We start from the raw sequence: 25,669 nt of genomic DNA on the forward strand, positions 1-25,669 counted from the left end.
TGCATTTGACCCTAGTCGTTAATTAAGAATGTTCTTCGGGGTTGAAAGACGTAGTCCATGATCCGTTTCAACTTGTTACGTATTTCGGACTTTTAATTTGACCTTTCCGTCGTTCACTTAATTGGTATTCAACTGTCTGTGGGTATGGAATGTCCCCATCTATTTAATGCTCTTTGTTTACGTCTGTATAGATAGATAACATTGAAAAAGAAGTATCAAAAATGGAGTAACTCTTTTCAATAACAAAATTTTCACCGACGTAAAAGGAAATTTGTAAGCTAAAGTTGAAAATACTTCCACCGACGTAAAAAGGAAATTTGAAGCTTTGAGCTCACGTATCAAAAGTAGATGTGCAATTTCTTCAAACCTCATGATGTCAATTGTAAACTTGAAAAAATTCTTCAAGAATAGTTGAGGACAACCCTAAGAACTACTGAAATTCTTTCTCCGAATTTAGTTAGCACGAAAGCGTCGTTGTATATCCACTTCCCACTTCAAAACTAGAACTAAAACTAAAACCGAAAAATTATGAAAATAAATAAATTTATTCTTTTACTACTGAAATTATACCACCGAAATCTAGATAGCACGAAAGGTTTACTGGATGTCCATTTCTCAACTGCATATATTATCATTATATGTTGTAGTGACTCTGTAAATGTAGAACTCTAACGTTATCTCCCATCCAATTTTGAATGGTTTCAGAGTTTTTGAAATGTCATTCTGTTTGGAAGGAACAGACCAAAGATTTTTTTTAAGGTGCAATTCAGTTTTGAAAAAAGCTAAAATTAATTAATGCATATAAGTACTATAATTATATTTATTAGGCATTAAAAATATTTGATTACGTTTTTTCACAGTTTTTCTTGAAATTACAATGCATAAAATAGTTTTAATTCATATCAAACCTCTTATAAGTATATGAATTCTTAGTTATTTACATTGTATTATCTAAAGGTGTTCAGTGAGATAAAACCGAATCGAAATAAAATAAGGAACGTGATTTGGTTTAAGTAGTATCGTATAATCTATACTGATATTTTTTTAACCATGGATATAGTTATGTTATAAACTAATTAAACTGAATAAACTAATTAATTAAATATTGTAGTATATAATAGTTTAGTTATATGTAAAATATATAATATAATTGAAACATATATAAATAAACTTATTTTACTAATATAATCTTAATATTTAAAACAGTGATTTCACAACCACAAAAATTCGAAATTAAAAGTTGTTTTGGTTTTCTCTTAGGAAATTATTTTTGTTTTAGAATATTATCATAATTTTAATTAATTTTTGATAATTATTTTCATCTTACTAGTTAAAGTAGGAAAAACAATCTATCCAAAACCTAACATACCGAAAATATATTTCTCTAAATTTCTTGTTTAATAAATTGATTTTAATATTTTTAATACATAATCTCGAAGGTCAAGAGCCGATGGACCAACATAAGGTCATTGGAGAATGGATATAGTTATCAAAAGAACCTAAAGGTCCTAAACATAACAAAGGAGCAGTTAACAAAACCAAAAGAAACAAGCGAAAGAACCTAAACATAACAAAACCAAACTAGAACAAGAGAATGGGATATCAAAAGCAACCAAAGAATCAAAGTACAAATTTTCACTAAGGCTTCTTCAGAGCTCCTTTGAAAAAGATAAGACGAGGAAGTTGGCCAAAACAACCAACCTGTGAATTCTCTTATAGTAAATAGCAGGAACAGATTTAGGTAGTGTGAGGTGGGGTCAGCTGCACCCACAATAAATTAGAAATAAACTTATGTATATGAGTTACAAAGTTTCAACAGTATAATTGGCTCAACCATTCAATTTGCCACCAGTCATCCATGGTTCAGTTACCTATCTGCCCTCTTCTCTCTTATTTTTGTGTTATTTTTTTCATTAGTTTTCGTTTTTATCCATCTGTCATATTCAGTGTTCCAAAAAAAAAAAAAAAATCCATCTGTCATATTCCTTTTCTTTTCCCTTTTCCTTATGTTTACTGTTTCTTTTTGTTTCCTAGTTCTTTTATTTCAAAATCAATTTTGTTTTTCAATAATTATGGTTTTACATATAGTTCTAGTGTTTTCTATCACTTTTTGTTTGTTAATTCATTTCTTTCTTCCTTTAGTTACAAAAACACTCTTAACTATATCATTTTATTAGTTTCTTTTTATTCTAAATACTCTTTTCATAAAACATATTTATGTAATAGTATAAATACTAAAATATATTTATTTATTTACAATTATTTTTATGCATCCACTCAATATATTTTCTTGATCCACCACTCATGAATAGTTTATGCAAATAAAAGATTAAAGCTCTACACTAAAAAGACAGAAAAACTTTAAGATCACAAGTCTTAATAAAAAATGTAATGTCGAAAACGGAACAAAGTGAAACACCATATTGAAGCATGACGAAAGATTAGAACTCAATCAAATCTTAAGATAGATGGAAAGGATCAAAACCACTCAACACCGAGTTCGACCTCGCTAAAAAAACCGAAAAGGCCAAAGATCAAAACCATATATTAGCCAAATAGAACTCAAAATTGACATGGAATCATCCAACCGAACACTGAATTCTATACAAAAACAGATTTGAAAATCCAACCAATGCCGACTACTTAGCGCAAAAACCAAACATCGATTATCACTCAGAAAGATCAACAAAATCTCTCATTCCCCAGAGAAGAAAAAAGCTAGATCAAATATATAGATCAATATGACCGTTAAATAGAATGAGAAAAAAATTTAAAGATCTAAAACTGAAGAATCACAAAGGAAAACAAAAGACAAAGACTGATTCCAGTTCTATGGAAGTATTCGAGTCAGAAATTCGACGAAAACAATTTGAACAAATTTAAAGAAAAGACAGAGGTTTTAAATCTAGTAAAAAAGTTTGATTTTAATCGTATAGACTAAAATTCAAAATGTTATGTAAGATAAAGATAGTTATACTTTTGATGTAAAATTGAATAACCCAAAAATCAAAGGTATTTAAATCGAACCAAATCAAATTGTATATTCCCTTTGTTTCAAAAAGATTTATGTTATAGGAAAAAAAATGTTTAAAAAAGATACAATCTTTTTACATTTTTAATGAATTTTTATTAAGTAATAATTGTAAATTGTATAACTTTAAAGGAATTAATTGTGATTTTTGTATTGTGAGTGGCTAAAGATTATGGGAAATAATTAATCACAACAATAATGCATTTATAATTGAAATTCAAAATATATTTTTAATATGTGTAAAATTTCTAAAACATATAACATTTTGAAATGGATGAATGTGATTTTAATGTTGTAGCTAATTTTTTTTTGAGCCAAAATATCAAAGAGACCGAGAAAACTAAAGCCTGACCGCAATCTGAATTTGAATACCCCTAATTATATGATATCTAATCCATTTGTTATATGCATCTAATCAAGAAGCTAAACATATTTTTAGTGATATATATCATGTCTATGCTGACAGAAAAAGAGATCATCATGTGTATGATTTTGTAGTCTAATCTATTACTAGAATGATTCAGATAAACTTACAAAACTTACCATTACATACAAATAATTTTATTACCCCCTAGCCGGTTCTGTAATTACAAACTTGAACACACTTGAACAGTGTTTCTGCACATCATACAAACTTGGTTTGCAAAGGATTTTTTAACTTCTTGTACAAGAGATTACAAAAGGCAAAAGATCTATACTATTAAACATTTTTTAGGGTCATTCTATATAGGGATACTGAGCTTTTTGTATATGCGTCTAATTATGACGCTGGTGTAAGTTACTCTTGATTCGAAAAGCATCCAGAATTGCTCACTGGTATTCACTCAAATCCATGGTCATCTTAACAGGTTCGTAATTAGGGATTTTTTATACAAGCTAACAATATTGCATGAGATATTGCACAAAGAAGATAGAAGATTGTATACGTATTCGCAAAGATAGTAGGATGTCTCTTGATTAAGCAATATAGATAGTAAACGAAAGTGAATTAAGAACGAGAACTTTTTTAAAAAGGGTTAGAAAGCGGGTTCGTTGATTATATTAACACCCCCAACACTTGAGAATTTTTGCAACATGATAGAAACAGTTCAGCTAAGATAATAATGAAAAAAAAACTTGCAAGTTGTGCAAAGGAACATTGAAGCTCAGAGAAGAACGACAAGTTCAAGTTGAATCTGCTGCCTAAAGAGGAGGGCGACTGTCGACTTCCTTGGCCTCAACCTCCTTTGACCTCCCGAATATCTAAGAGGTTGACATAAATAAAGATAAGTTAAGATTTTTACAAACTAAATTAAACAACATAGAGAATAAAATCATGCGTTCCTTCTAACCATATATGAATTTAAGCAAAAATCATATTTTAAGACTAAAACAAAATAGGCCAAATCCAAGCAAGAGAGTTTCTTTAGGAGATAGTAGTTAAAAAGATATAGAGAGAGAAGATTAAGGAACCTTGTCGATGGTGTTTTTGAAGCAAGTCTTGTGTTCGTCCATAGAGGCATTGATGAACTCGTTAAAGTGGTCTTTGAGGTTTGCAAGGAAAGTGGCGTTGTCATCATTGGCATACTTCCTGCAAGAAGATGTCGTAGAAACTGCAGCTTGTGGCTCCTTCTGGCTTTCCATCTCTTCCTGTTGATAAAAAAAAAACAATATTCAATCCAAGTTGAAACCCCAAAAATAAAACACACGCACACACAAGAAACTAAAGCAAAACCCAAGATAAACGCTGTAATTGCACAACGATTACTATAAGCATGACAATACCCACCAAGTGTTCGATTCAATTCCTGACAGATAATTTAGTAAAACCCAAAAAAAAAGAAGAAAAAAACTCAAAACTCAGCAGCGACGATTCTTAAACAGGAACTAGCTTACTATCAGTAATTCATCTTCTCTTTGATTTCATAAAGAGGAAAGTTAACGAGGAGAATCGAATCTCAAAAGTTTACCTGAATCCTCGTTTCTCTGCAAAGAAGTCTCTTCTCTTTCCTTGTTTATCTACTTCTCTTTCCTTTCTCTGCAAGCTGAGAGACGATATGTGTATATATACACCTTTTTCTTGTAACAATCTTCTGCGTGTACAACACGCAAATCTCCTTGCTCGCCAAGGCATAAAACGCAGCACTTTACACAAAATGGAAAAAGCTCTGTATAATGAGACATATCCTCAGATGCCCTCCTACAAAAAAACTAAATCATTTATATCCCCCCCTATTCTCAACACCCTCCTATTTCATTAAACCAGTTGCAATTACGAAATTGACCTCAGCTAAAATAAAAATAAATTTGAAAATAAAGAAAATTAAACCAGTTGCAATTGAACCTCTCAATTGAACCGAGAGTGGAATTGCGTTTGCGTCTCTGCGTTGTGGAATAAAGAAAATCGAAAAACGAAATCGAGAAACGATGCACGACGCTCTCGTCCTCCACTGAGCTGCCCTCCTCCAATTCAGTTCCTTTCTTTCGATTTGCCTCCCCAATCCGAAGCTCCAGAGTCGAAGATCGATCTTCGGTCCTATCTATATCAATCGAGTTCGCAATCAAAGGCTGCACTACCTTCCACTGTACTGGAAAGGTGAAAACGGGTATGTATGTATAAATGTTGCAATCCTCGATGAGAAAACCTGATTGGAATGGATGTAGATGTTGCCGGAGGTCGATTTGGTCCATTATGAGTGAAATTAGCTGCATTGGAGAGTTAAATCGTAGTACATTGATTGTAGATTTGAAAATCAATACGGCTAAGATAGGAGAACTAGTGAAACTATAGTAGAGCTAGTAATACTGATATTTGTAGTATAGCTAGTAATACTAGTATTACTGATATTTGTTGTACAGCTAGTTATACTAGTATTACTGAACGAGAACGGTTAATAATTAATTATGTTGGAATATTTCGATGCATAATGAATGATATTCAATGGTTGTCTTGTCAGGATCCAATGAGCAACAACGTCATCATACATTTCAGATGCGAAGGTCACATGTATAGTGTAGTGATTAAGAATGAAGTGGACGATATAACTGTTTCAATGGTAGAAGCACGGATATGCAAGAAGCTTGGGATAGATGAAAGTTCAGTGAAGTTGAAATTGAGTTATATTCCACTGTTGATTGGGTCTGAGGAACAATTTATCATTCTTGATGATGAAGACCTTTGTGTATATCTATTGTCTCTTGATAAAGAGAACCGCAGGTGCATATTGTATGTGGAAATCATCAGAAGATCAGAACTCCCCGAGCAACTTTCAAGAGCCGGCAAACGAAGTTCGTTAGGTAAACGAAGTTCGTTAGGTATGAACTATGAAGTGTTGCATTCGAATGACAATGATTTCGGAGATAGAGCCATAACTTTATATGGTGGCAACATTCTAGTTGAAAAACAATCTGAGCGGGGGATAGTGGCGATTCAGGAGATGTTGGAAGCAGTTGATGAAGAAGTTAATTTGGATGAAAATGGTGGTGGAAAGGAGGATGATAATGCTGGTGGAAAGGAAGATGATAATGCTGATAGAATGGAGGACGATAATGCTGTTGGAATGGAGGACGATAATGCTGGTGGAAGAGAGGATGATAATGCTGGTGGAAGAGAGGATTGTAATGCTGGTGGAAGAGAGGATTGTAATGCTGGTGGAATGGAGGACGATAATGCTGGTGGAAGAGAGGATGATAATGCTGGTGGAAGAGAAGATTGTAATGCTGGTGGAAGAGAGGATTGTAATGCTGGTGGAATGGAGGACAATGGTACACAAGAGTCAGAAATGCGTGGAAGATATATAGAGGCACCTCCTCTTGCCAAACCAGTTCCATTTATGGAGGCATGGGAAGACGGTTTGGGGTTGAAAATACAACAAGAGTTTGTTAGTAAAAAGGCAGTGCAAGAAGTGGTGGATCGAGGAGCATGTTCGAATAGTTTTGGGTTTGAGGTGGTAAAATCGGATAAGCAGCGATTAGTGTTAAAATGTCCGAAGGAAGGTTGTCAATGGGGAGTACGAGCTGCAAAAATTGGCCGGAGTGAAACGTTCTCTATTAGAACGTACTCGAACTTGCATACATGCTCTCGTGGAAGTCAGAGTAAATGCAACTCAAGGAGGAAAGGAACACCACAGCTAGTTGCATCTCTATTGCATGATGATTATCCTGGACAAATGGAAACTCCTCCTCCTAAAAGCATTATCGAACTTGTGTGGAACAAACTTGGTGTGAAGGTATCGTACTCCACTGCTTTGCGAGGTAGAAACGAAGCTGTAAATGTTTTGCGTGGGACTCCGGAAGAAAGTTACCAGATGTTGTACTGTTATTTGTACATGTTGGAGAAGATGAATTATGGGACAATATCAAGCGTGGAATTGGATGAGTCAGACAAATTCAAATATTTGTTCATCGCTCTGGGAGCCAGCATTGAAGGTTTTCAAGTGATGCGGAAAGTGATAACAGTGGATGCCACATTTCTGAAAAATGGATATGGTGGTGTACTCGTTTTTGCCACTGCCCAAGATCCTAATCGGCACCATTATCCGTTAGCCTTTGGTGTATTAGATGGCGAGAATAAGGAGAGTTGGACTTGGTTTTTTGAGATGTTGAAAAGTGTTGTGCCGGATTCATCGGAGTTGGTATTTATGAGTGACAGAAATGTAAGCCTCATAAATGCCATAGCTAGTGTGTTTCCGATGGCTCATCATGCGCATTGTATATGGCATTTGGCGCAAAATGTGAGAGGTCATGTGCCAAACGTCAACAAGGATGTTGTTGAAGCTAGATTTATGGACATTGCTCGGATTTACACAGTGCCTGAATTCGATGCTGCTTATTCCGGTTTCAAGACTCGGTATCCATCTGCTGCGAAGTATCTTGAGGAAAGTAGTGAGAAAGAAAAGTGGGCGAGGTGTTGGTTTCCAGGAGATAGATACAACATTGACACAAGCAACGTTGTGGAGTCGATGAACAGCGTGTTCAAAGACGCGAGGAGGTACTCTTTAATACCAATGTTGGATACGATTGTTAAAAAAACTGCAGATTGGTTTAATACGCACAGGCAAGAGACAGTTCGAGGATCCAGTGAGCGGAAACTGGTGCCTCTAGTGGAAAACTTTGTGCATGACACGTGGGGGGAAGCAGAATGCCTAATTGTGTCGGAGCTAAATGCTTTTCACCTTGAATACAGTGTCATGGGCAGAGATGGGAAACCGTATTTGGTGAATTTACTAGCCAAAAGCTGCAGTTGCAGGTTCTTTGACATTGAAAAGTATCCTTGTGTCCACGGCTTAGCCGCTTTCATTTTCTACTCTAAGAAAGGTGATAGCAATCACGTTTTCGATTTAGAAGATTTGATATCTAAATACTATTGGACAGAGCTGTGGGCATTGGCATATTACAGGACTATATATGTGGTTCCGGATAGGAGCCAATGGGATGTCCCGGATTACATAAAAAACAAGAAGATCTTGGCTCCTAAGCGCATTGAGCAGAGGGGAAGAAAAAGAGTGAAACGGTTTCCATCAGCAGGGGAGCGTAGGCCAAGGACACAAAATAAAAGGCGACCAAGACAAAGCCTGCAATGGTTGCTATTTGGAAATCGAAATGTTTGAATTTTACTCTGTTCTGTTTGTACAACTAAGTCGAATTGAGTGTGAATTTACTCTGTTTTCTTTGTACAACTATGTCGAACTGATATTGATGCTGGTATAACTATCTGAAATTGAATTTCGAACTGAGTGTGAATTTTACAAAGTTGCATCATCAAATGATATTTATAGTGAAGTGAACTATCCAATAGAAGATAAAAAATTATTACTCAAGAATCAAAACAACTATCCAACATAAGATAAAAAATTATTATTCAAGAATCAAAACAACCACCCAACATACTACATACACTTTTGGACTCACTTTGCTAAATATGTGAATACTGAAGATGAGATTTCGTTTTAGAGATCTTATAGACACTTTAATTACGCGAAACACCAATAATCATATTATGAAATCTTATATATCATTGGACAACTACTAAAAAAATATATAAATACTTGTAATACTGAAATAAATGGAAATCACCCGATGTACAACTATTTGTAAATTCTGTACAACAACTATCTTAGGGAGAACTAAGTTAAAATTTAGGCGGGCTTTCCAAAACATTTTAAATTTTAGGCGGGCTTTCTAAACATTATCTCTTCTACTCTCTCATTCACCACACATTCCTCATCTCTCTACAACCTTTATCTCTCCTCGACTCTCCTCATCTTCACTTTACTCTCAAAATTACAATTCAGTCATCTTTCTCTCGAGATGGATCCATGGGTTGAAAAACAGGAAAGGAGGGAGATGAAGAAAACGAAGAAACACTTGGACATGGTTCAATATACATGCGATGCTGAGTACGGGATTCCAAGATCTTGCCCATGCGGGGGACGAATTGTCAACGAGGTTTCAGCTAATCCGAAAGATAAAGATTTCTCACCAGGCCGCAAGTACTTCACTTGCGACAAGTTTGAGGTAAAAATATGGATTTTCCCTTCTTTTCCGAAAGATAATGCAATATGTAATAACAATGTGAAACTGACAGGATGATGGTCTCCACTTCCGTCAGCCATGGGTCATCGGAGTTGAGGAAGAGGTTCGCCGCTTAAGGAAGGAGGTGGACGACATGGCTGCGGAAATTGCAGCTCTGAAACTACTTATCCCACGTGTTTGAGAAGTGTTAGTTTGTTTGAACAACTTGTATGTCTTTAATTTTCGGTAAATACAAGTCTTTGTTTGTTAAGACTTGTATGTGGATCTCCTTGTACGTGTTTCTTATTTGGATTATGTATGTGATGTTGTGTTAAGTTAAGACTTGTGTGGTTTTCCGTAGTTTTCCGTAGTTTTTCCTTAGTTTTCGGTAGTTTTTCCTTAGTTTTCGGTAGTTTTCTGTAGTTTTCCGTAGTAAACATAGAGGTCTTATTAAACATAGAGGTCTTCTTAAACATACAAATGGATTCATTGGCTTAAACAAAGAAGTCTTCAAACTTCCTAACAATCTCATCTTCATTTTCTTTCTTCTCCAAATTGCTTCTCAGTTCCGCAATTGTTTCCTTCAACTGCTCAATCACCAGACTCTGCTCTCGGATCTCATCCCGGGCTTCAAGCAAAGCTCTTTTTTGCCATAATGTACCATCCTCTTTATCAAACCAGGAGAAGAAGTTGCATCCATTTGGCTCCTGTCACATAATCCAAATCCAATCTATTATTCGAGTCATTATTCATCATGGAATTGCAAGATAACAAGTTGTATAATCAGATGCCATACCTTGTACCGCGGACATCCATAAAATCGTCGCCCTGGGTTCTTCTCTGTCCAAGCTTGATATATGGTCGCCTCTAAGGCACATGAGCACAATTTCCGACCAGATTTTGGCCTTCTCCTGGACGATCCCGAACCATATTCCATCTTCAGTAGAAGATTTTTTAAAGGAAGAGAGAGAGAGAGAGAGAGAGAGAGAGAGAGAGAGAGATAAAGAATGAGAAATCGTCTGACTTCTTTTTAAAGGAAGAGAGAGAGAGAGAAAAGTAAAAGTATATTTATGAGAAGATTCTAGGGAAGATGAGAGAGAGATGAGAGGAGAGTGAAGAGTGAGAGAGAACCAATCAAATCCGGTTTATTTAATTGGAGAACCAATCAAATAATCACCTAGTTGTACTAGTTAGATATAGTTTTATTAGTTTTCCATAGTTGTACTTACTCACCTAGTTCCAAAAGCAAACATAAGTTTAGTACACACCTTCTCTTACTCGTTCCAAAAAGCAAACAAAGTTTTAGAACACCTAGTTCCAAAAGCAAACAAAAGCAACATGTTTTAGAACACACATAAGCAACATAAGTTCATAACAAACAACAAAAGCAATTGATCAGTTTTTCTTTGACTTCTTCTTTGCCCTGGAAGTGATGTCCTTTGTCTTGTTCCTTGACCTCTTCGAGACGCCCTGTTGTTCCTCCTCCATATCCGCATTCACATTCCTACCATCTAAGAGCTCTTGAACAAAACCTTCCGATGCAGCGAGTCTTGAGTCAATCTCCCCAACCTTTTCCTCAATCTTCGTCATCCGCCCTCCAATATCTTCTTTGAAGCTGTTAATGACTTGCACCAATTCATCTAGCTTGACGCTGTTCCCTCCTGCTTCATTGGTAGCTTCTGTGTCGTTTCCAATCTGAGGCTCAGGGGGAGGGGCTTGTCTAGCAGCCACATCTTCCTTCAACATATCTTCAAACCTAACAACATAACCCCTCTCCACCACCTTCATCCAACTCTCCACAATCGTGTCATCCTTATCTCTGATGTCTTCTGGTTCTGTTATCCCATCTAGTAGAGTCTTGTCTTCGTCGGTACAAGCCAAGATGTTCTCAATGTCCTGCAGTGTCAACGCCTTATTCAAATTTCCAAAAGATTACATAACATGTTATCTACAATATTTGGATACATGGGACAACTAACCGTAGTATCACCGAGTGCTTTATTTATTTTCTCTAGTGGAAATCCCTTCATTTCACTTCTCTTGAACATTGATCGGCACATCCTTGGACATGTTGGGTGTACGTCTTCATCTGGTACTCGCTCTCGGAATTTCTCCCCCAATTTCTCGATGGCCTCAAATGCTAAGAACTACACAAGTAAAAAAACCTTTCCAGTGTCAATATCATAATTTCTATGCAAATATTCAACATACGAGTCATATACATTTACCTCCATTGGAAGACAGAATCCGGGAACTGGCCAAATCACACCTTCTTTCACCTCCCCATCAAAATGGCTCATAGTGTTAGAAATCTGTCTAAGCATGTAATCAAACGACAATCTACCCCAAGGGAATGTTTTGCATAAGTTGAGATCATCAACTGCTCTAAGCAAGAATGGCTCCACGGGAGGGGCATCTTCACCGGCCCTTCTTTGCCCAACTATAACACTCGATAGAAAATACAAGACCAGCAGCTTCAACCTATCACGACCAGGTTCCATTCCCTCCTGAACCATTGCTTTCACGTCATGATACCTAACTACTCGATGGCCAAAATATTTCTTCACAAAGTTCGTGCCTCCGGATTGCTTGTAGTTCAGTGGATAGTTTCTACAGTTCAAACCAGATATCAAAGCATGTTCTCTAATACCGTAGCGGATTGGACAACCATTCACCGCAAACCAAGCCTCCTTTTCTTTTACTATGCGTACGGTTCGGAGAAGGAGCATCCACATCCCCATTACCTTGTGGTTTCCAGCCTGTGGCATGTGGAATATGTGTTTGAACTGCGGATGAGTCTCAAACCAACTCTTCTCTACCGGAGTCATCGGAGGCTTTAATTCGCCTAGGGTTTTTAATACATCAGCAATAAAACACCTCGTCGATATCTTGATCTTCTTCCTATACTCAGAAGGTGGGAAGTACATGCCTAACGGTTTTATCGCGACCGGCTCCTCTTCGACGAATTCCTGCAACCAACCAAGAAACAAACTCATTTAGTTATACTTAGTTATACTTAGTTATTCCGGTAGTTATTCCAGTAGTTATTCCACTAGTTATTCCAGTAGTTATTCTAGTTGTACAAGATAACAGCCTATCTAATTTAACATACTCCTCACCAAACTCTCCCATCTCACACATACCACACGCCCAATTACTAAATAAGATCAACCATATCATTACATCATATCACAAACAAACCAGTTATCTTTAGTTGTATCAATTGTTTTCTACAACTATGAGATGTAGAAATACTTACATTGTCTACATTGTAAATTTCTTCTTCCCTACTTCCTTCTTCCCTACGTCCTTCTCTTCTTCCATCATTGCTCTCATCCAAGTTCGCCTCTTCTTCTGACCTCTCTTCCTCTCCTTCCTCTCTTTCCTCTCTTTCCTCTTCTTCCTCTGACCGCTCTTCCTCCTCTGACCTCTGTTCCTCCTCTGACCTCTGTTCCTCCTCTGACCTCTCTTCCTCTCCTTCCTCTGACCTCTCTTCCTCTTCTGACCTCTCTTCCTCCTCTGACCTATGTTCCTGTTCTTCCTCTGACCTCTCTTCCTCCTCTGACCTCTGTTCATCTTCTTCCTCTACATCACTTTGAACCTTGTTCGCCTCTTCATCATCAACTCTCTCTTCGGTCTCGTTCTCTTCATTAGTGTTCGTCTCCATCTCAGAATCTTTATCTTCAACAGGGTTCGCCTCTTTTTCTTTATCTTCAACGAGATTCACATCGTTCTTCTTCTCTTTCTCAATCTCTTTCGGAATCTCAATATCTTTCAATGGAGATGTTATATCCTTCAATGGTTTCGTTTTCTTCTTCTTCCTCGTCCATTTCGTCTTCACCATTTTCAGTTCCTGCAACGAAAATTAAGACTCTCAACAACCTTACAAGACCTAATCGAGAGATCGAGACACGACACGGACTGAGAGAAGAACAAATTCGAGAACCTAAATTGAAACCCTAGAATTGAATCTCCTCACGACCATTACCTCTTCTCCTTGTTTGGCGAAACCGAGATCGAGATGCCTCGATGAGATGAGAGATCTGCTTCTTCTCTTGAGTTTCGCGAGAGATAGAGAGAAACTGAAGAGTTTCGAGACCGAGAGAATGAAAAAATGGCTCGAAAAAATGTTTAAAGGAAATGAGAAATCGGAAAATATAAACAGATTCGAGAAACGATTACAAATCGCGTTTCATTTTTGGGATTTTCTGGTTTACTTTGGTTTACCCGTGTAGATCCGACGGGTCACTGGTTGGATGGGTTTGACCCTGGTTTTCTTTGTAAATATTGTCAACTTGATTGGTTTTTTAGTATTTCATTCATTTCTCGATTTAAAAATAATTGTATATACAATATTCAGTTATAACGAGGAGATTGCAGAATTAAAATTTTCATGTAAGGGCGGTGGAGACGATTTCTCCTGTATAATGGGCCTAGGCTCATTCCAATGAAACCGCCTTCAGTTTAAACCGCTTCTTCCAATTTGACCCCTTGAGTTTTGCAACTATATTACGCTAACCTTACTTCAGTATTGTATTTCGAACATTTGTTCGAAAAATTCAATTCTGGTCAACTTTTAAGAACTTTTATTTTTTTTGTTAATACAAATGTTACATTCTGTTAAAAAAGAAATACAAAAAGGGCAATCTGTACGACAAAAAAGGGTCACTTTAATGAACAATGAGTCTTCTAAGATGATCAAGAAACACAGACAAGCTAACATCATCTGTGAATACATTACTCCCTCCTGAAAAAGGACCGTTTCCATCTGATGAAGGATTCAGTTTTGCTAGTAGAAAACGAGCCTGCCCAAAAAAACACAACACAAACATTAATCCAGCAATCAAATCTATCTCAGAGAAACATGAGCTGATTTTACTACTCAGGAGATGTACCTGTGAACCATATTGATCGCATATGACAAGACGCGGAATGGGAAACCTTTCGTTTATTATTGTGTCTGAATAGTCTCTAGGAGACTGCAACAGATGCGCAAGTGCCTGACAAAGAGAATAATATCAGACTCTAGAGAACATTTTTTTTAATTATTCATATCTTATCTTTTAAGATGATGGATGGAGATGATAATGTGTACCTGGTGTTCAGGTTGATGATGGTATCCATCTTTTCTCCATTGAGCGATTGTGGCACCGTGAAATATTACGAGTGTGAAGTACGCATCCAACAGTAGGATTCTATCAGCTGCAACGGATGCCACATCCAGAGGAATTGGTTCTGGCTGTGAATGATATGTGAAAGAAACCAGCGATGGTTGAATCATCACGATTGAATTCGAAACGTTCTCTCGGTTCAATATCATTCGAAAATATGCTGTCTCATCTGGGCTGCTGTTAAAGACCTACAAAAAGAGAAAAACCAAAATGTGCTTAAAGATTGTTTACAGTAACCTCAGCCTCTTATGGACAGTGAAAGCAGAGTACCTGGACAAACTGAGATCGGCGCAAGTGAAACACAAACTGGGGGAAATTTGATAACTGAGAAGGCGGGCTAAATGAAGAAGCATTGCCCTTTTGGTACTCTCCAAACCGGGAGCATAGATTTATCAAACCTTTGTCCGCCCACCTTTGCGGATTAAACTCAGGCTGTAACATAACAAAGTAAGAAACCTAAACAAAACACTAAGACATGATATGATCTAGCAGATATTCAGCTTATTATAATAATCTAGCTACCAACGAGTACCTGAGTCTCCATTTTGAAAGAAATAAGTCTTGCCATGACCACAGCAGCTGCTTCTTGGTCAAATCCATTTGTCAACTCCTATACTAAGCAAATTTTGAGGAATACTGATCATAGCTATATACAAATATAAACATTACCAGTCAAATGTACTTCTCAAATATGAATTCGAACCAGAACCTAGAGTGGAGAAACATAACTAGTTCTCCTCACAAGAACAAGCTAATGAAACAAGCAATATAGATCCACCTTTCTCATAAGATTATATATCATAACTATACTGCTGAAAACTTGCCTGTAAGTTTTCAGTTCCCAAGACCCATCTTCTTGAAAGAGTTGTAACCCGGAGCCTTGTTTGACCATTTGAGTGCTGATAACTACAGAAACATAAATATCATTTAGTACAAAGTGTCTCCACCTCTCCGTCCATAACTTGCAATTTTTTTACAGAAAGCTTCAGATCACTTACTATGTTAAAAACTGGAAGTAGAACTGATTGATCTGCGACTGCAAAACGACGTCAGCTGACTCCCTTTTAGAAATCTCAAAAACCAAACATATGGAAGTACTTTTATCAAGGCCACACATCTTCCACGCGCTTGTGTGGCCCTGACCAATGCCAGTGTCAGAGCATAACGGTCCTTTCTGGAAACAATCATCGGAAAGTAAACTTCTTAATCACAACGAACTTAAAAGGAAACAAAGATACCATCACACTTTTGAATGATACCTTTTCGAGAGATGCGCAAGGGCCAATAATCCCCTGAACTTTGACACCCTTTGAGCAGTTAATTTCAAATATACCACTGTAAACAAATATATAGAAACTGTTAAAAACTAACTCACTGAAGATAAACATAGCAGATAAGAAATTGTTCAAAACATGCATGAGAGTTAGGTAAACCCATTACCATGAAGACAAGCCTAGATCATTTTCACCTGACTGAAACACGCGCTTGAGAGAATCCCTAAACACCGAATGGCCAAAACTTTCAGCAAGCACCACAAACCCACCAGTCTGCTCAACTGCAACTTTCATCTCAGCTATGCCAACCTTCACAAATGCACAAGTTTTAGAATTAAACGTAGCTACAAACAAACACACAAAAGAAGACATTACTAAACAAAACTCTCTCAATCCAATCACCTGATCAACAGAACTGGCGAAAACATCAAGAACATGGCCTTGATGAACAAGTTGTTTCGCAAGCTTCTCATAGAACTCAACCGCTTCGTGATAATACAGAGCAGAATCTTTATCAATGTCCTTATGAGAACGAATCGGTTCAGAAAGCTCCCGAGAAACAATCTACGGTACAAAAAAAAGGCATAGGTAAAAAAGATCTTGAGCTAGCACCAAAGATTCCAACAGAGAGTAGGAGAGAAAGGAGACATACAGCTCCAGGGCCAAGAGTGGAAGGTCCACCAATAAAAGCCATGATTCTAGCAGCAGAGCCAGGGAAGCAAGCTCCTAAGAGACAAGCAGCGACACGAAGCGCAACACCAGTGCACCTGGCAGGGCGGTGATGAGCTGCAACCGGCCAATGGCTGCTCTCAAGCTCCTCAAGAACCTAAGAAAATCAACAGATTAACAAAACACTGTTCTGATTGATAAAAACCAAAGAAAGCGATTGAATTGAATTTTCACGAACGGATTGAAGAGTGAACTGGCAATCGGAGGCTGGAGGAAGAAACCGAGCGATGTCTTGGGCGGAGAGACCATCTCTAACGCCGGCGATGACGCCGGAAGAAGGTTTAGGGTTGTTGACGAAGAAACAGAGGTGATCAAGGACCTGGTCTTTGGTGCAGTCTCTGTTTCCGTGGAAGAAGTAGGATTTGGTGCAGTGTGGGAAGCCGAGCTCGTAGACGCGGACTAACGAATCGAAGGTGATGAGTCCGACGACGGAGGAGTCGGGGATGAGGTCGAGAGCTTGGAAGAGAGAGGATCTGAGGAGATCGAGCTCGTCGGAGAAGAGGCAAGTGTCGACGACGAAGAGGAAGACGGGAGGAGGAGAAGAGGAGGAGAAGGAGGAGGAGAGATACTCGACGGTTGTGGAGAGAGGGAAAAGCTCGGGAGGGAGATTGGTGTCGGAGATGGAGGAGGAGTAGTTGGAAGGGAAGGGGTTGCGGTTGAAGCAGAAAGGGCAGCCCCAAGTGGAGGAGGAGAAGTCGACGACGGAGTATGGGTTTAAGACGGAGCGGCAGGTTCGGCAACGGAGAGGGGGGTAAGGGAGGAGTGGGGTGGTGGTGGAGGAGGAGTGGAGAGGTGTGTAGAGGGCGGAAACTGGGATCTCGGAGTCGATTGGTTGGTCCTTGTTGGTCTTTGCGACGGGGATGATGTTCCATGGCATTCTAACGCCGTCTTGAGCTTCGAGCTCTGCGAACTCCGCCATGATCGGGAACTCGCACACATACACACACACTAAGTGTTCGATCAAATGCCTCAGAGAGCTAACGAAAGTCGAAAGAGTTCCCTCATCCCCCCCAAATGCCAGAGCGAAAATATCTTATATTATTAAAAAAGAAGTACACATATAGAATACCCCTTAATTTTCAGTATTATTTACACTTTCATGCCACTGACATTAAATAATACTTCCTATTTTAATGATGTTTTTCCATTTTAATTAATGTGTTTTCCAAAATTAAATTTGAATTAAATACATAATTAAATAATATTTCCTATTTTAATGCTTTGTCTTTTCCACTTACATTAATATGTTTTCTAAAATTAAATTTGAATTAAATACACTTCATTAACTTCTCAATTAAATCAATGTCAAATTCAAAAAAATACATTTTAATTTATTGGACAAACAATTCATGGAAATTATAATATCAACTCTTCATTGAACAAATCTGAACGAAAAATTATTACTAATTTTGAACCCCGAAACTAGATAATATCCAAACGGATTTACCATTTTGGTATCTAGAGAACCATAACTAAACCTTATCCGAACGAAATATTTCGGATATTCGAATGTATTTAAATCATATTTATATATTTCAATATGTTAGCTATTTTTCGAGTTAATATCCAAATATTTTAAGTTGATTTAAAATATAAAAATAGTCAAAAGTAAACATCTAAAGTAGATAAACAATAATCAAAACACCAAAAATACTTAAAATATATATATTTAATTTTTAATTTAGGTACTTTAGCTTACATTACTCAATTTACATGTTATATTTTTTTAGATTTAAGGATATTTAAAGATATATAAATTTTTAAAATTTAAAAATAATTTAAACGGGTTATCAAACCCGCAAAGATTTAAATCAAACCGGAACCAAAGTTTATAAATACCTGAATAGAACTAGAATTTTTAAACTCAAAAATATCAAACCCGAATAAATTTTAACCGAATTTGAGTGGATACCCAAATACTTATCCCTACCTTAATCAATATAAAACGATCAAATATTATAAATATATTATTTAATATAAATAAATAAAAATTAAAACTGAAAATTAATATCCGTGCGGTCGCACGGGTCAAGATCTAGTATCTATCTTATTAAAGCAAGCTGAAGTACAATTTCGGTGTGTTTGGATACTTGAATAGGAGGATTAAAAAAAATTGGAGTGTTTAGAAACTTGAATAGTAGTCTTAATGTGTTTGGATACATAAATAGTAGTATCTATTAATTGTGTTTCCATATTTCACTTAGTTTAACAATTTAATTAATTATATTACCTTAATAATAAATTACATCATTAATTATATTTACCATAGTAATAATACTGCATATTTTTGTTATTAATTAATCAATATTAACTTTGTGCCAATTATAAAATCAAAAATGTTAAATAATAAGGTTTTACATATGATTAAACGTTTGGTTTAATTTATTTTAGTAAAATATTTTTATTTTAGTTTCAATCGGTGAAAAATTACGTACCCAAAAACATAGTTCAAAGATATGTTTTGTGAATAAAATAATAACTTAAATCAAAATAATTGCCACTTAATTTTTCACTCCATATAATTATTTTACTTGATAAAAAAAACTCTTTCTATTTCACTTAATTTAGCTAAACACATAGAAAGTGTTTTTTTATTAATTTATAAAATCAGTTAGACATGAACATTATCTATCCATTAGGTAGATGTTGTTCCTTTCGGGTATCATTTTTTTTTGAAACCAAGTCCCGTTTGAATATTATAAACTTATGTGTGGATTCTGAGTTGGGTCATTCTGGATTTGGTTCTGATGTATCTAAAAATATCTAAATAACCAATATATCTAAAAAAGGTCCGGATATTTGTAACAAAAATAGCCATATAACTTGATTCGGTCTAGGTCTTTTGAATATCATTAGTTATATTATGATACATCTAAAATATATAACACTAATTATGAAAAATAAATATTTATGTATAAAAAACCCTTTCTATTTCATTTAATTTAGCCAAACACATAAAAGATTTTTTTATTAATTTATAAAATCAATTAGACATGAACATTATATGTCCATTTTAGGTACATGTTGTTTCTTTCGGGTATTTTTTTTTGTTTAAAACCAAGTCCCGCTTGAATATTATAAACTTATGTGTGAATTTTGAGTTGGATCATTCTAGATTTGAATGAATTCGGTTCTCATGTATAGGAACCTAAAAATATATAAATAATCAATGTATCTAAAATAGGTTCAGATATTTGTAACAAAAATGACCATATAACCTGATTCGGTCCAGATCTTTTGAAAATTGTTAGTTATATTATGATACATCTAAAATATATAACGCTAATTATGAAAAATAAATATCGATGTATAAAAATATATTTAAGGGGCCAATTTAACAAAATATTAGTTAGTTCAATTGAAATAAATATATTAAAAGAATTTATATGAACTGAAAAAAATCAATATAAAAGTACTGATACATTTGGATTCAAAATCATTTCTTTTAACAACAAACTATGATTTGTATACAAATTTAAATTACAATGTAAATATTTAATTAATATAGAATATGTCACATTTATTGTTCAGTTGCGTTCTAAAATCATTTATTTTAACAACAAGCCAAATAAATGTGTTGATTGGAGAAGGAATAAAACAAAGCTAGAGAAACACATAGTTTACGAGAGACACTCTATGTGTCGAATTTATTATAAAGAAAGTTTTACTAAGATAAATACATTCAATAATTACAAACAAATAATATATTTCATAAAAGTGAAAAATAATACCCGCGCTTTCGAAGCGCGGGTCAAAATCTAGTTAAATATTATTAATCATCATCGCTGGCAGAAAGAGATAGTTAATTAGAGAAGCTTTTTCGATTGATTTTGCAAAGACTAATCTCATAATTCAATTTCTGAATAACATCACAACACCACACCATTTCATACACATAACAAATGTTATTTTTTTATAAACAAAACTTGAAACTACAAAACACATTCACACAGAGAAGAAGAAGAATAGCAAAAGACAATTACTTGAAGTACAACACATTCTGAAACAAGGACTGCAACTACAATGAGCAAGATAAAAGGTACAAAGAGACTGGAGAGCTATTTTCTTCAGGGTTTAGGATCTCCAGATTTTGTCCAACTGACAATCGATTCGTCTCCAGCTTCTGCATTACAACAGCAGAGGTTTCTTAGTTAAATACAAAACAAATTTGTGTGGAAAAAAAATCACTCTGATATGTGAAGGAACGTACCTTTCCCAGGAACGATAATGACAGGAGCGGATTTGCAATTATGGAAACAATACTCGCTTACACTCCCTTGTAGCACACTGCATTGAGAGAATCCAAAAAGCAGAATCAAGACAAAGATCACAATAAAAAAAAAAATTCTTCTCAGATATATTCTAACCTCCTCACTAAGCCCCGGCCTCGGGTACCCATAATGACAGCCGCAGGCTTCAATATCTCTGCTTCCTTGCAGATTACTTTACCAGCGTCCCCTTCAACAACACGAGCCACACTCTTCACCTACAACATAACAACAAATCATCAGATGGACAGACTCTCTAGACCAGAGTTGTTTCAAGAGATAACAAGACTAAGCTACACAACCGTTGCCTACCATTTCTCCATTCTAAGCTCTAACTTAAGCAATCAAAGAAACAGTTTTCTACTCCAAAACATTATAAAAAGAAGGAGAAGATATGAAAATACCATGGCAACTTGAAAGGCCTCAACAGCGAGCTTCTCCATCAGTGCTTGGCTCGTCTCGTACACAACATCGTTCTTAACACCTACGTAGCAAAAAAAAAAAACATTTTCAGATCTACTATTCACATTGATGAACCCAAATAAATAAGAGAAAGAACGAACTTGAGACGGCGTGGACGAGGTGTAGGGTATCGGCGAGGCGGCAGAAATGAACGAGAGCCCAATCAAAAGCGTGTTTGCTGTTGGGACCATGATCAACGGCCACGATCACATCTCTCCCTCTTCTCCTCTCTCCGTTCTCCCTCTCTAGCTCCGGCTCCGGCACGACCGGGATCAGCGACGGCAACACCACTTCCCTGAAGCTGTACTCTTCGTCTTCAATCAACGGCTCCATCTTTCTTTCCCCGGATTTTCAGATAAATGGGTTAGTGGGAGTTTAATTTGGTTTTGTGGAATTTAAAGAGACAGTTGCGTGTTGCGATTCTCCCATGTGATTTTGATATTTTTGTTGACGCGTCCGAGTCCCCACCCAGTTTATTCTGTCGGCGGCTTTCCAGAAGAACTAATCATAATAATACACCATTTTCATTAAGTTTTTTTTTTAAATAATAAATTTAGCTATGAGTTTATCTGTTTCGTGTATTGTAATTTGTACTAATGATCTGAATTGACAATAGTATTATGTATCCATCCAATCCACGCAATGAAAAAAAATCACAAAACCTGTGACCAAATCTGCGTTGACCTTTGACTATTCTTTATTTTTGATGTGTCGTGTTGCACGTTGGATAATATATAACGAACGAGGAGATATTGGTTACTTCAAGCGACAGTAGTAACAATCTGATAAGCTTTTATGGCTTGTCGCTTTGTAATATTCTACTTGCAGTTTTGCAGATAGATCAGAGTCCGTGGCTCGCTCGCTGATGAACTCCTTTCGTTTATATGGGCCTTAATTTTTGGCCCATTTACATTTTCGGTTTTATATACAACCCTTTATGGAAACCATTGATTATGGCGGGTCAAATATGAGTACGCGTTATAAATCTCTTTTTTCATTGCTAATAGCCTAATACTAATGCGGTAAGCATGCAAGCCGCCAACTTAACACGTAAAGTTTATCCAAAGTAAAGTATATTATCAAGTTACTTTGGTATGTTTTTCTTATAAGGAACCAGACTAATAATAAAATCTAATTTGCTATACACAGAGAGTTAAAGCATTTTCCCAATAATTAAAAGAAAAAGCATTTTACCAACAAAACAAAAAACTATAATGAAGGAAGCAAAGAATGCGTACGGTTGGTTGAGCAAACTAATCGTAATAGGAAACCGTGGACCCATTACACATTCATTGGTTATGGTCTTCTAAACTATGATATATTCTCAGCTGTATATTGTATTGAATCGTATCAAGAAAAGTTCGTCTAGTGTGTGTATAGACTTTGTATTTTAAATTTTTAACTACGAATCTGATATATAAAAATCTTATGGAGACGAAAATACAATCTTTCAACTTCGATCATAAGAAATCGGCCGCTGGACAACTCCAATCACGTCATGCAACTTTTAGTCAACCCATTGATATATATAAAAGATCTCTTTATGTATAATCGAAACTTTTATATACCTTAGTTCCCACACTCTTGCTTATATCCAATTGATTTATCAATTTCTATTTTGTTTTGTTTTTCTTTTTCTTGGCCTCTGCACAATCACCAAGACGTGATACCTCACATGCGCTATGGCCGAGATGGGTCTTTATAAAACAAAGTCTAAACATTACATTAATGATACTTATTATCAAAACACAATCATCAGTATTTTCATTCTCTCTTTGATCACATTTTCCTCCGTGGTTTCTTCTTCATTTTCAGTTGATTTATCAACTGCAATTCTATTAAGGGTTGATCAATCAGGCAAGGGAGATTTCAATAAGATTCAAGAAGCAATTGACTCTATCCCTCCAAATCTAGAAAACTCTCAACTTTATTTCATTTGGGTCAAGCCTGGAGTTTACCGGTACAAACAGTTTTTCTGTATATATAACTAAACACACTATATGATTACAGAGATGTATATATATAGTATATAGGGGTAATCATAAAAAGATGGATAACATGTATTAATATTGAAAGTATACCATTGTGTTTAGGTTTATATATTGTTGAATATACTAAGTTTTAAAATTAGGATTTATGGAATTTTTTTGGTTTATAATTAAGATTGTATACCACGGGATTATTTTTTTAAGTTAAGGATTTATTCTTATTCACCATAATCCTTTAATGGTTATTAGTTAGAGCGACTGGTTTTAAAACATAGATATGCTTAGTTTAATAAAAAAATTACTATTTACATTATTTGTTTGTACGTGGTGTGTGGTAGAATCATCTTTGTATCCATTTGTGAATTTATGTTTTCTAGAACAATTTGGCTATTTTATTGATGAGTAATTGAGTAGTTAGTTCTATATTGAATGATCCCGGTCGTTTGCTGTCAGATTCCGTGACAAACTAAACCTATAATGTTTAATATTATGAAACAGAGAAAAAGTGGTGATTCCTGCGGATAAACCCTACATAACATTGAGTGGGACAAAAGCTTCCAACACAGTTCTCATATGGAGCGATGGTGAAGACATCTTGGCGTCACCCACTCTCACAGTCTTCGCATCCGACTTTATATGCCGATTTCTCACTATTCAGGTCAAATCCTAATCACATATATTATATATGCTCATTCTACTTATCTTTTATGTATGTATTTGGTGTTTACGATTAATACAAAGTCTTCCTAAAATGATTATACAAAATGAAAAACCTAGTGTAAAACGCAAATAAATATTTGGAAACTACAAAAGACTGATCTTGACGTGCTTTTTTGTTTTGTTGAAAGTAGAATAAGTTTGGAACAGCGGGACAGGCGGTTGCGTTGCGAGTGGCAGCGGACAATGCAGCGTTCTACGGCTGCGTGCTAACGTCGTACCAAGACACTCTTCTCGACGACAATGGAAACCATTACTTCAAGAACTGCTATATCGAAGGAGCCACTGATTTCATTTGTGGAAGCGCATCTTCTCTCTACGAAGTAATTAAGTACTATGACTATTTACATTATTGCTTTCATTTATGCACTTCAAATTATATCTATATATCAAAATATTTTTTAATGTTTTTTTGGAACGCATATATCAACATATTTAGTTAACATTTTCTATTCTTAAATCTTTGTCCGTTGCTTTGTTTGATATCTACATAATCTAGCTGTTAGAGGATAACATATAAGATTTATATATAGAAACTTAGAAAGAGTTTCAAGTTTTGTATTTTTCAGCATACATATGTATACTAATCTATAAGCTTAAATCATGAATCATGAAATAATAGAATATTACATAACAGAAACCTTTTAGCTGAATAGAGTAGTGTGTTACAAAAAAAAAACTGAATAGAGTAGTACTTGAAAGTTTAAATTACTTTTTGATGGAATAACTTTTGTAGAATTGTCATTTACACTCGTTGTCGCCGAACAATGGGTCGATAACGGCGCAAATGAGAACATCGGCAACAGAGAAATCAGGGTTTACATTCTTGGGATGCAAGGTAACCGGTACAGGTTCCTCGTTTTTGGGAAGACCATGGGGAGCTTATTCTAGAGTTGTCTTTGCTTACTCCTTCTTCTCCGATGTGGTTGCACCTCAAGGATGGAACGAATGGGGTGACTCTAGCAAAAACAAGTAAGGAAAAAAAAGAACCATTAGAAACTTTTTACCTTTAAGTTTCTGGTTTTGAATATTTGGACCAACCAACTAATTGTATGCCGGTAATGATGCGTGTGCAGTACTGTATATTATGGTGAATACAAATGTTACGGTCCAGGCGCAGACCGGAGAGAAAGGGTAAAATGGTCAAAGCAATTATCTGACGAGGAAGCTGCCGTCTTCTTGAGCAAGGACTTTATCGGTGGCAAAGATTGGCTCCGACCTGCGCCGTCTCACTTCAAGAATGCTCCCAAATCAAACTCCAAAGAATAATTGTTTCAGTTAATTGATTAATACTCTTTTTTACTTGTATAAATTTCTCAATACATATCGACTGTAGTTAACTATGTTTGATTGTGTGTATAAGATTTAAGACAATACTCATTGTAAATGAACTACAACCACCAAAAGATTTCCACCCCCTAATATGGTATACATTCATACTATATAGTAAACCCCAGGAGATTAAAAAAAAAAGTAGAATCTTTTAGTTTCATCTTTATTAACTAAATAAATTAAAGAAACTGATAAAAACAAATGA

General features: G+C 35.8%; 7 protein-coding genes across 7 annotated transcripts; 2 read left to right on the plus strand and 5 right to left on the minus strand.

The window, feature by feature from the left end:
• Positions 1-4,045: 4,045 nt before the first annotated feature.
• LOC130495930 (uncharacterized) lies at positions 4,046-5,179 on the minus strand. The gene is made up of 3 exons (XM_056987562.1): positions 4,981-5,179; positions 4,484-4,660; positions 4,046-4,273 (listed from the first exon to the last, which is right to left on the minus strand). The coding sequence occupies exons 1-3, from the start codon at positions 5,142-5,144 to the stop codon at positions 4,177-4,179; spliced, it is 438 nt and encodes a 145-aa protein (XP_056843542.1). The 5' UTR covers positions 5,145-5,179; the 3' UTR covers positions 4,046-4,176.
• A 211-nt stretch (positions 5,180-5,390) lies between these two features.
• On the plus strand, positions 5,391-9,863 carry LOC130496069 (protein FAR1-RELATED SEQUENCE 3-like). Its single transcript, XM_056987823.1, has 2 exons — positions 5,391-9,526; positions 9,597-9,863. The coding sequence occupies exon 1, from the start codon at positions 5,938-5,940 to the stop codon at positions 8,617-8,619; it is 2,682 nt and encodes an 893-aa protein (XP_056843803.1). The 5' UTR covers positions 5,391-5,937; the 3' UTR covers positions 8,620-9,526; positions 9,597-9,863.
• An 83-nt stretch (positions 9,864-9,946) lies between these two features.
• On the minus strand, positions 9,947-10,526 carry LOC130496070 (uncharacterized). Its single transcript, XM_056987824.1, has 2 exons — positions 10,320-10,526; positions 9,947-10,230 (listed from the first exon to the last, which is right to left on the minus strand). The coding sequence occupies exons 1-2, from the start codon at positions 10,458-10,460 to the stop codon at positions 10,018-10,020; spliced, it is 354 nt and encodes a 117-aa protein (XP_056843804.1). The 5' UTR covers positions 10,461-10,526; the 3' UTR covers positions 9,947-10,017.
• Positions 10,527-10,778: 252 nt separating this feature from the next.
• Positions 10,779-13,775, minus strand: LOC130496797 (uncharacterized protein At3g43530-like). The gene is made up of 5 exons (XM_056989272.1): positions 13,512-13,775; positions 12,783-13,376; positions 11,752-12,492; positions 11,503-11,670; positions 10,779-11,419 (listed from the first exon to the last, which is right to left on the minus strand). The coding sequence occupies exons 2-5, from the start codon at positions 13,365-13,367 to the stop codon at positions 10,919-10,921; spliced, it is 1,995 nt and encodes a 664-aa protein (XP_056845252.1). The 5' UTR covers positions 13,368-13,376; positions 13,512-13,775; the 3' UTR covers positions 10,779-10,918.
• A 311-nt stretch (positions 13,776-14,086) lies between these two features.
• On the minus strand, positions 14,087-17,707 carry LOC108813476 (protein transport protein SEC23 C). Its single transcript, XM_018586045.2, has 12 exons — positions 16,876-17,707; positions 16,621-16,794; positions 16,371-16,532; positions 16,135-16,277; positions 15,954-16,029; positions 15,693-15,868; positions 15,519-15,600; positions 15,227-15,304; positions 14,965-15,126; positions 14,619-14,882; positions 14,419-14,523; positions 14,087-14,328 (listed from the first exon to the last, which is right to left on the minus strand). Exons 1-12 carry the CDS (start codon positions 17,614-17,616, stop codon positions 14,194-14,196), a joined length of 2,298 nt encoding a protein of 765 aa, XP_018441547.1. The 5' UTR covers positions 17,617-17,707; the 3' UTR covers positions 14,087-14,193.
• Positions 17,708-20,561: 2,854 nt separating this feature from the next.
• Positions 20,562-21,838, minus strand: LOC108811421 (universal stress protein PHOS32). The gene is made up of 5 exons (XM_018583470.2): positions 21,529-21,838; positions 21,370-21,449; positions 21,065-21,183; positions 20,908-20,984; positions 20,562-20,820 (listed from the first exon to the last, which is right to left on the minus strand). The coding sequence occupies exons 1-5, from the start codon at positions 21,758-21,760 to the stop codon at positions 20,765-20,767; spliced, it is 564 nt and encodes a 187-aa protein (XP_018438972.2). The 5' UTR covers positions 21,761-21,838; the 3' UTR covers positions 20,562-20,764.
• Positions 21,839-23,118: 1,280 nt separating this feature from the next.
• Positions 23,119-25,564, plus strand: LOC108808592 (putative pectinesterase 11). The gene is made up of 5 exons (XM_018580713.2): positions 23,119-23,387; positions 23,914-24,073; positions 24,267-24,455; positions 24,869-25,104; positions 25,209-25,564. Exons 1-5 carry the CDS (start codon positions 23,119-23,121, stop codon positions 25,399-25,401), a joined length of 1,047 nt encoding a protein of 348 aa, XP_018436215.1. The 3' UTR covers positions 25,402-25,564.
• The last annotated feature ends 105 nt before the right edge of the window (positions 25,565-25,669 follow it).

This window comes from Raphanus sativus, chromosome 6 (genome assembly GCF_000801105.2).
Source record: "Raphanus sativus cultivar WK10039 chromosome 6, ASM80110v3, whole genome shotgun sequence".
In the NCBI taxonomy this organism is placed as follows: Eukaryota; Viridiplantae; Streptophyta; class Magnoliopsida; order Brassicales; family Brassicaceae; genus Raphanus; species Raphanus sativus.

Coding starts and splice junctions, on each gene's coding strand:
- LOC108808592 (XM_018580713.2), top strand. CDS start 23,119: ATGGGTCTTTATAAAACAAAGTCTAAACATTACATTAATGATACTTAT. Junction 23,388..23,913: donor GTCAAGCCTGGAGTTTACCG/GTACAAACAGTT, acceptor ATTATGAAACAG/AGAAAAAGTGGTGATTCCTG. Junction 25,105..25,208: donor GGTGACTCTAGCAAAAACAA/GTAAGGAAAAAA, acceptor ATGCGTGTGCAG/TACTGTATATTATGGTGAAT.
- LOC108813476 (XM_018586045.2), bottom strand. CDS start 17,616: ATGGCGGAGTTCGCAGAGCTCGAAGCTCAAGACGGCGTTAGAATGCCA. Junction 15,869..15,953: donor CTTGCGCATCTCTCGAAAAG/GTATCATTCAAA, acceptor GATTGTTTCCAG/AAAGGACCGTTATGCTCTGA. Junction 14,883..14,964: donor GCCGATCTCAGTTTGTCCAG/GTACTCTGCTTT, acceptor CTCTTTTTGTAG/GTCTTTAACAGCAGCCCAGA.
- LOC130496070 (XM_056987824.1), bottom strand. CDS start 10,460: ATGGAATATGGTTCGGGATCGTCCAGGAGAAGGCCAAAATCTGGTCGG. Junction 10,231..10,319: donor ATGGATGTCCGCGGTACAAG/GTATGGCATCTG, acceptor ATTATGTGACAG/GAGCCAAATGGATGCAACTT.
- LOC108811421 (XM_018583470.2), bottom strand. CDS start 21,760: ATGGAGCCGTTGATTGAAGACGAAGAGTACAGCTTCAGGGAAGTGGTG. Junction 21,450..21,528: donor CCTCGTCCACGCCGTCTCAA/GTTCGTTCTTTC, acceptor TTTGCTACGTAG/GTGTTAAGAACGATGTTGTG. Junction 20,985..21,064: donor GGCCGGGGCTTAGTGAGGAG/GTTAGAATATAT, acceptor CTCTCAATGCAG/TGTGCTACAAGGGAGTGTAA.
- LOC130495930 (XM_056987562.1), bottom strand. CDS start 5,144: ATGCCTTGGCGAGCAAGGAGATTTGCGTGTTGTACACGCAGAAGATTG. Junction 4,661..4,980: donor GCAGAGAAACGAGGATTCAG/GTAAACTTTTGA, acceptor TTTTATCAACAG/GAAGAGATGGAAAGCCAGAA. Junction 4,274..4,483: donor TCAAAAACACCATCGACAAG/GTTCCTTAATCT, acceptor TCAACCTCTTAG/ATATTCGGGAGGTCAAAGGA.
- LOC130496797 (XM_056989272.1), bottom strand. CDS start 13,367: ATGGTGAAGACGAAATGGACGAGGAAGAAGAAGAAAACGAAACCATTG. Junction 12,493..12,782: donor AAATTTACAATGTAGACAAT/GTAAGTATTTCT, acceptor GGTTGGTTGCAG/GAATTCGTCGAAGAGGAGCC. Junction 11,671..11,751: donor GATTCTGTCTTCCAATGGAG/GTAAATGTATAT, acceptor TTACTTGTGTAG/TTCTTAGCATTTGAGGCCAT.
- LOC130496069 (XM_056987823.1), top strand. CDS start 5,938: ATGAATGATATTCAATGGTTGTCTTGTCAGGATCCAATGAGCAACAAC.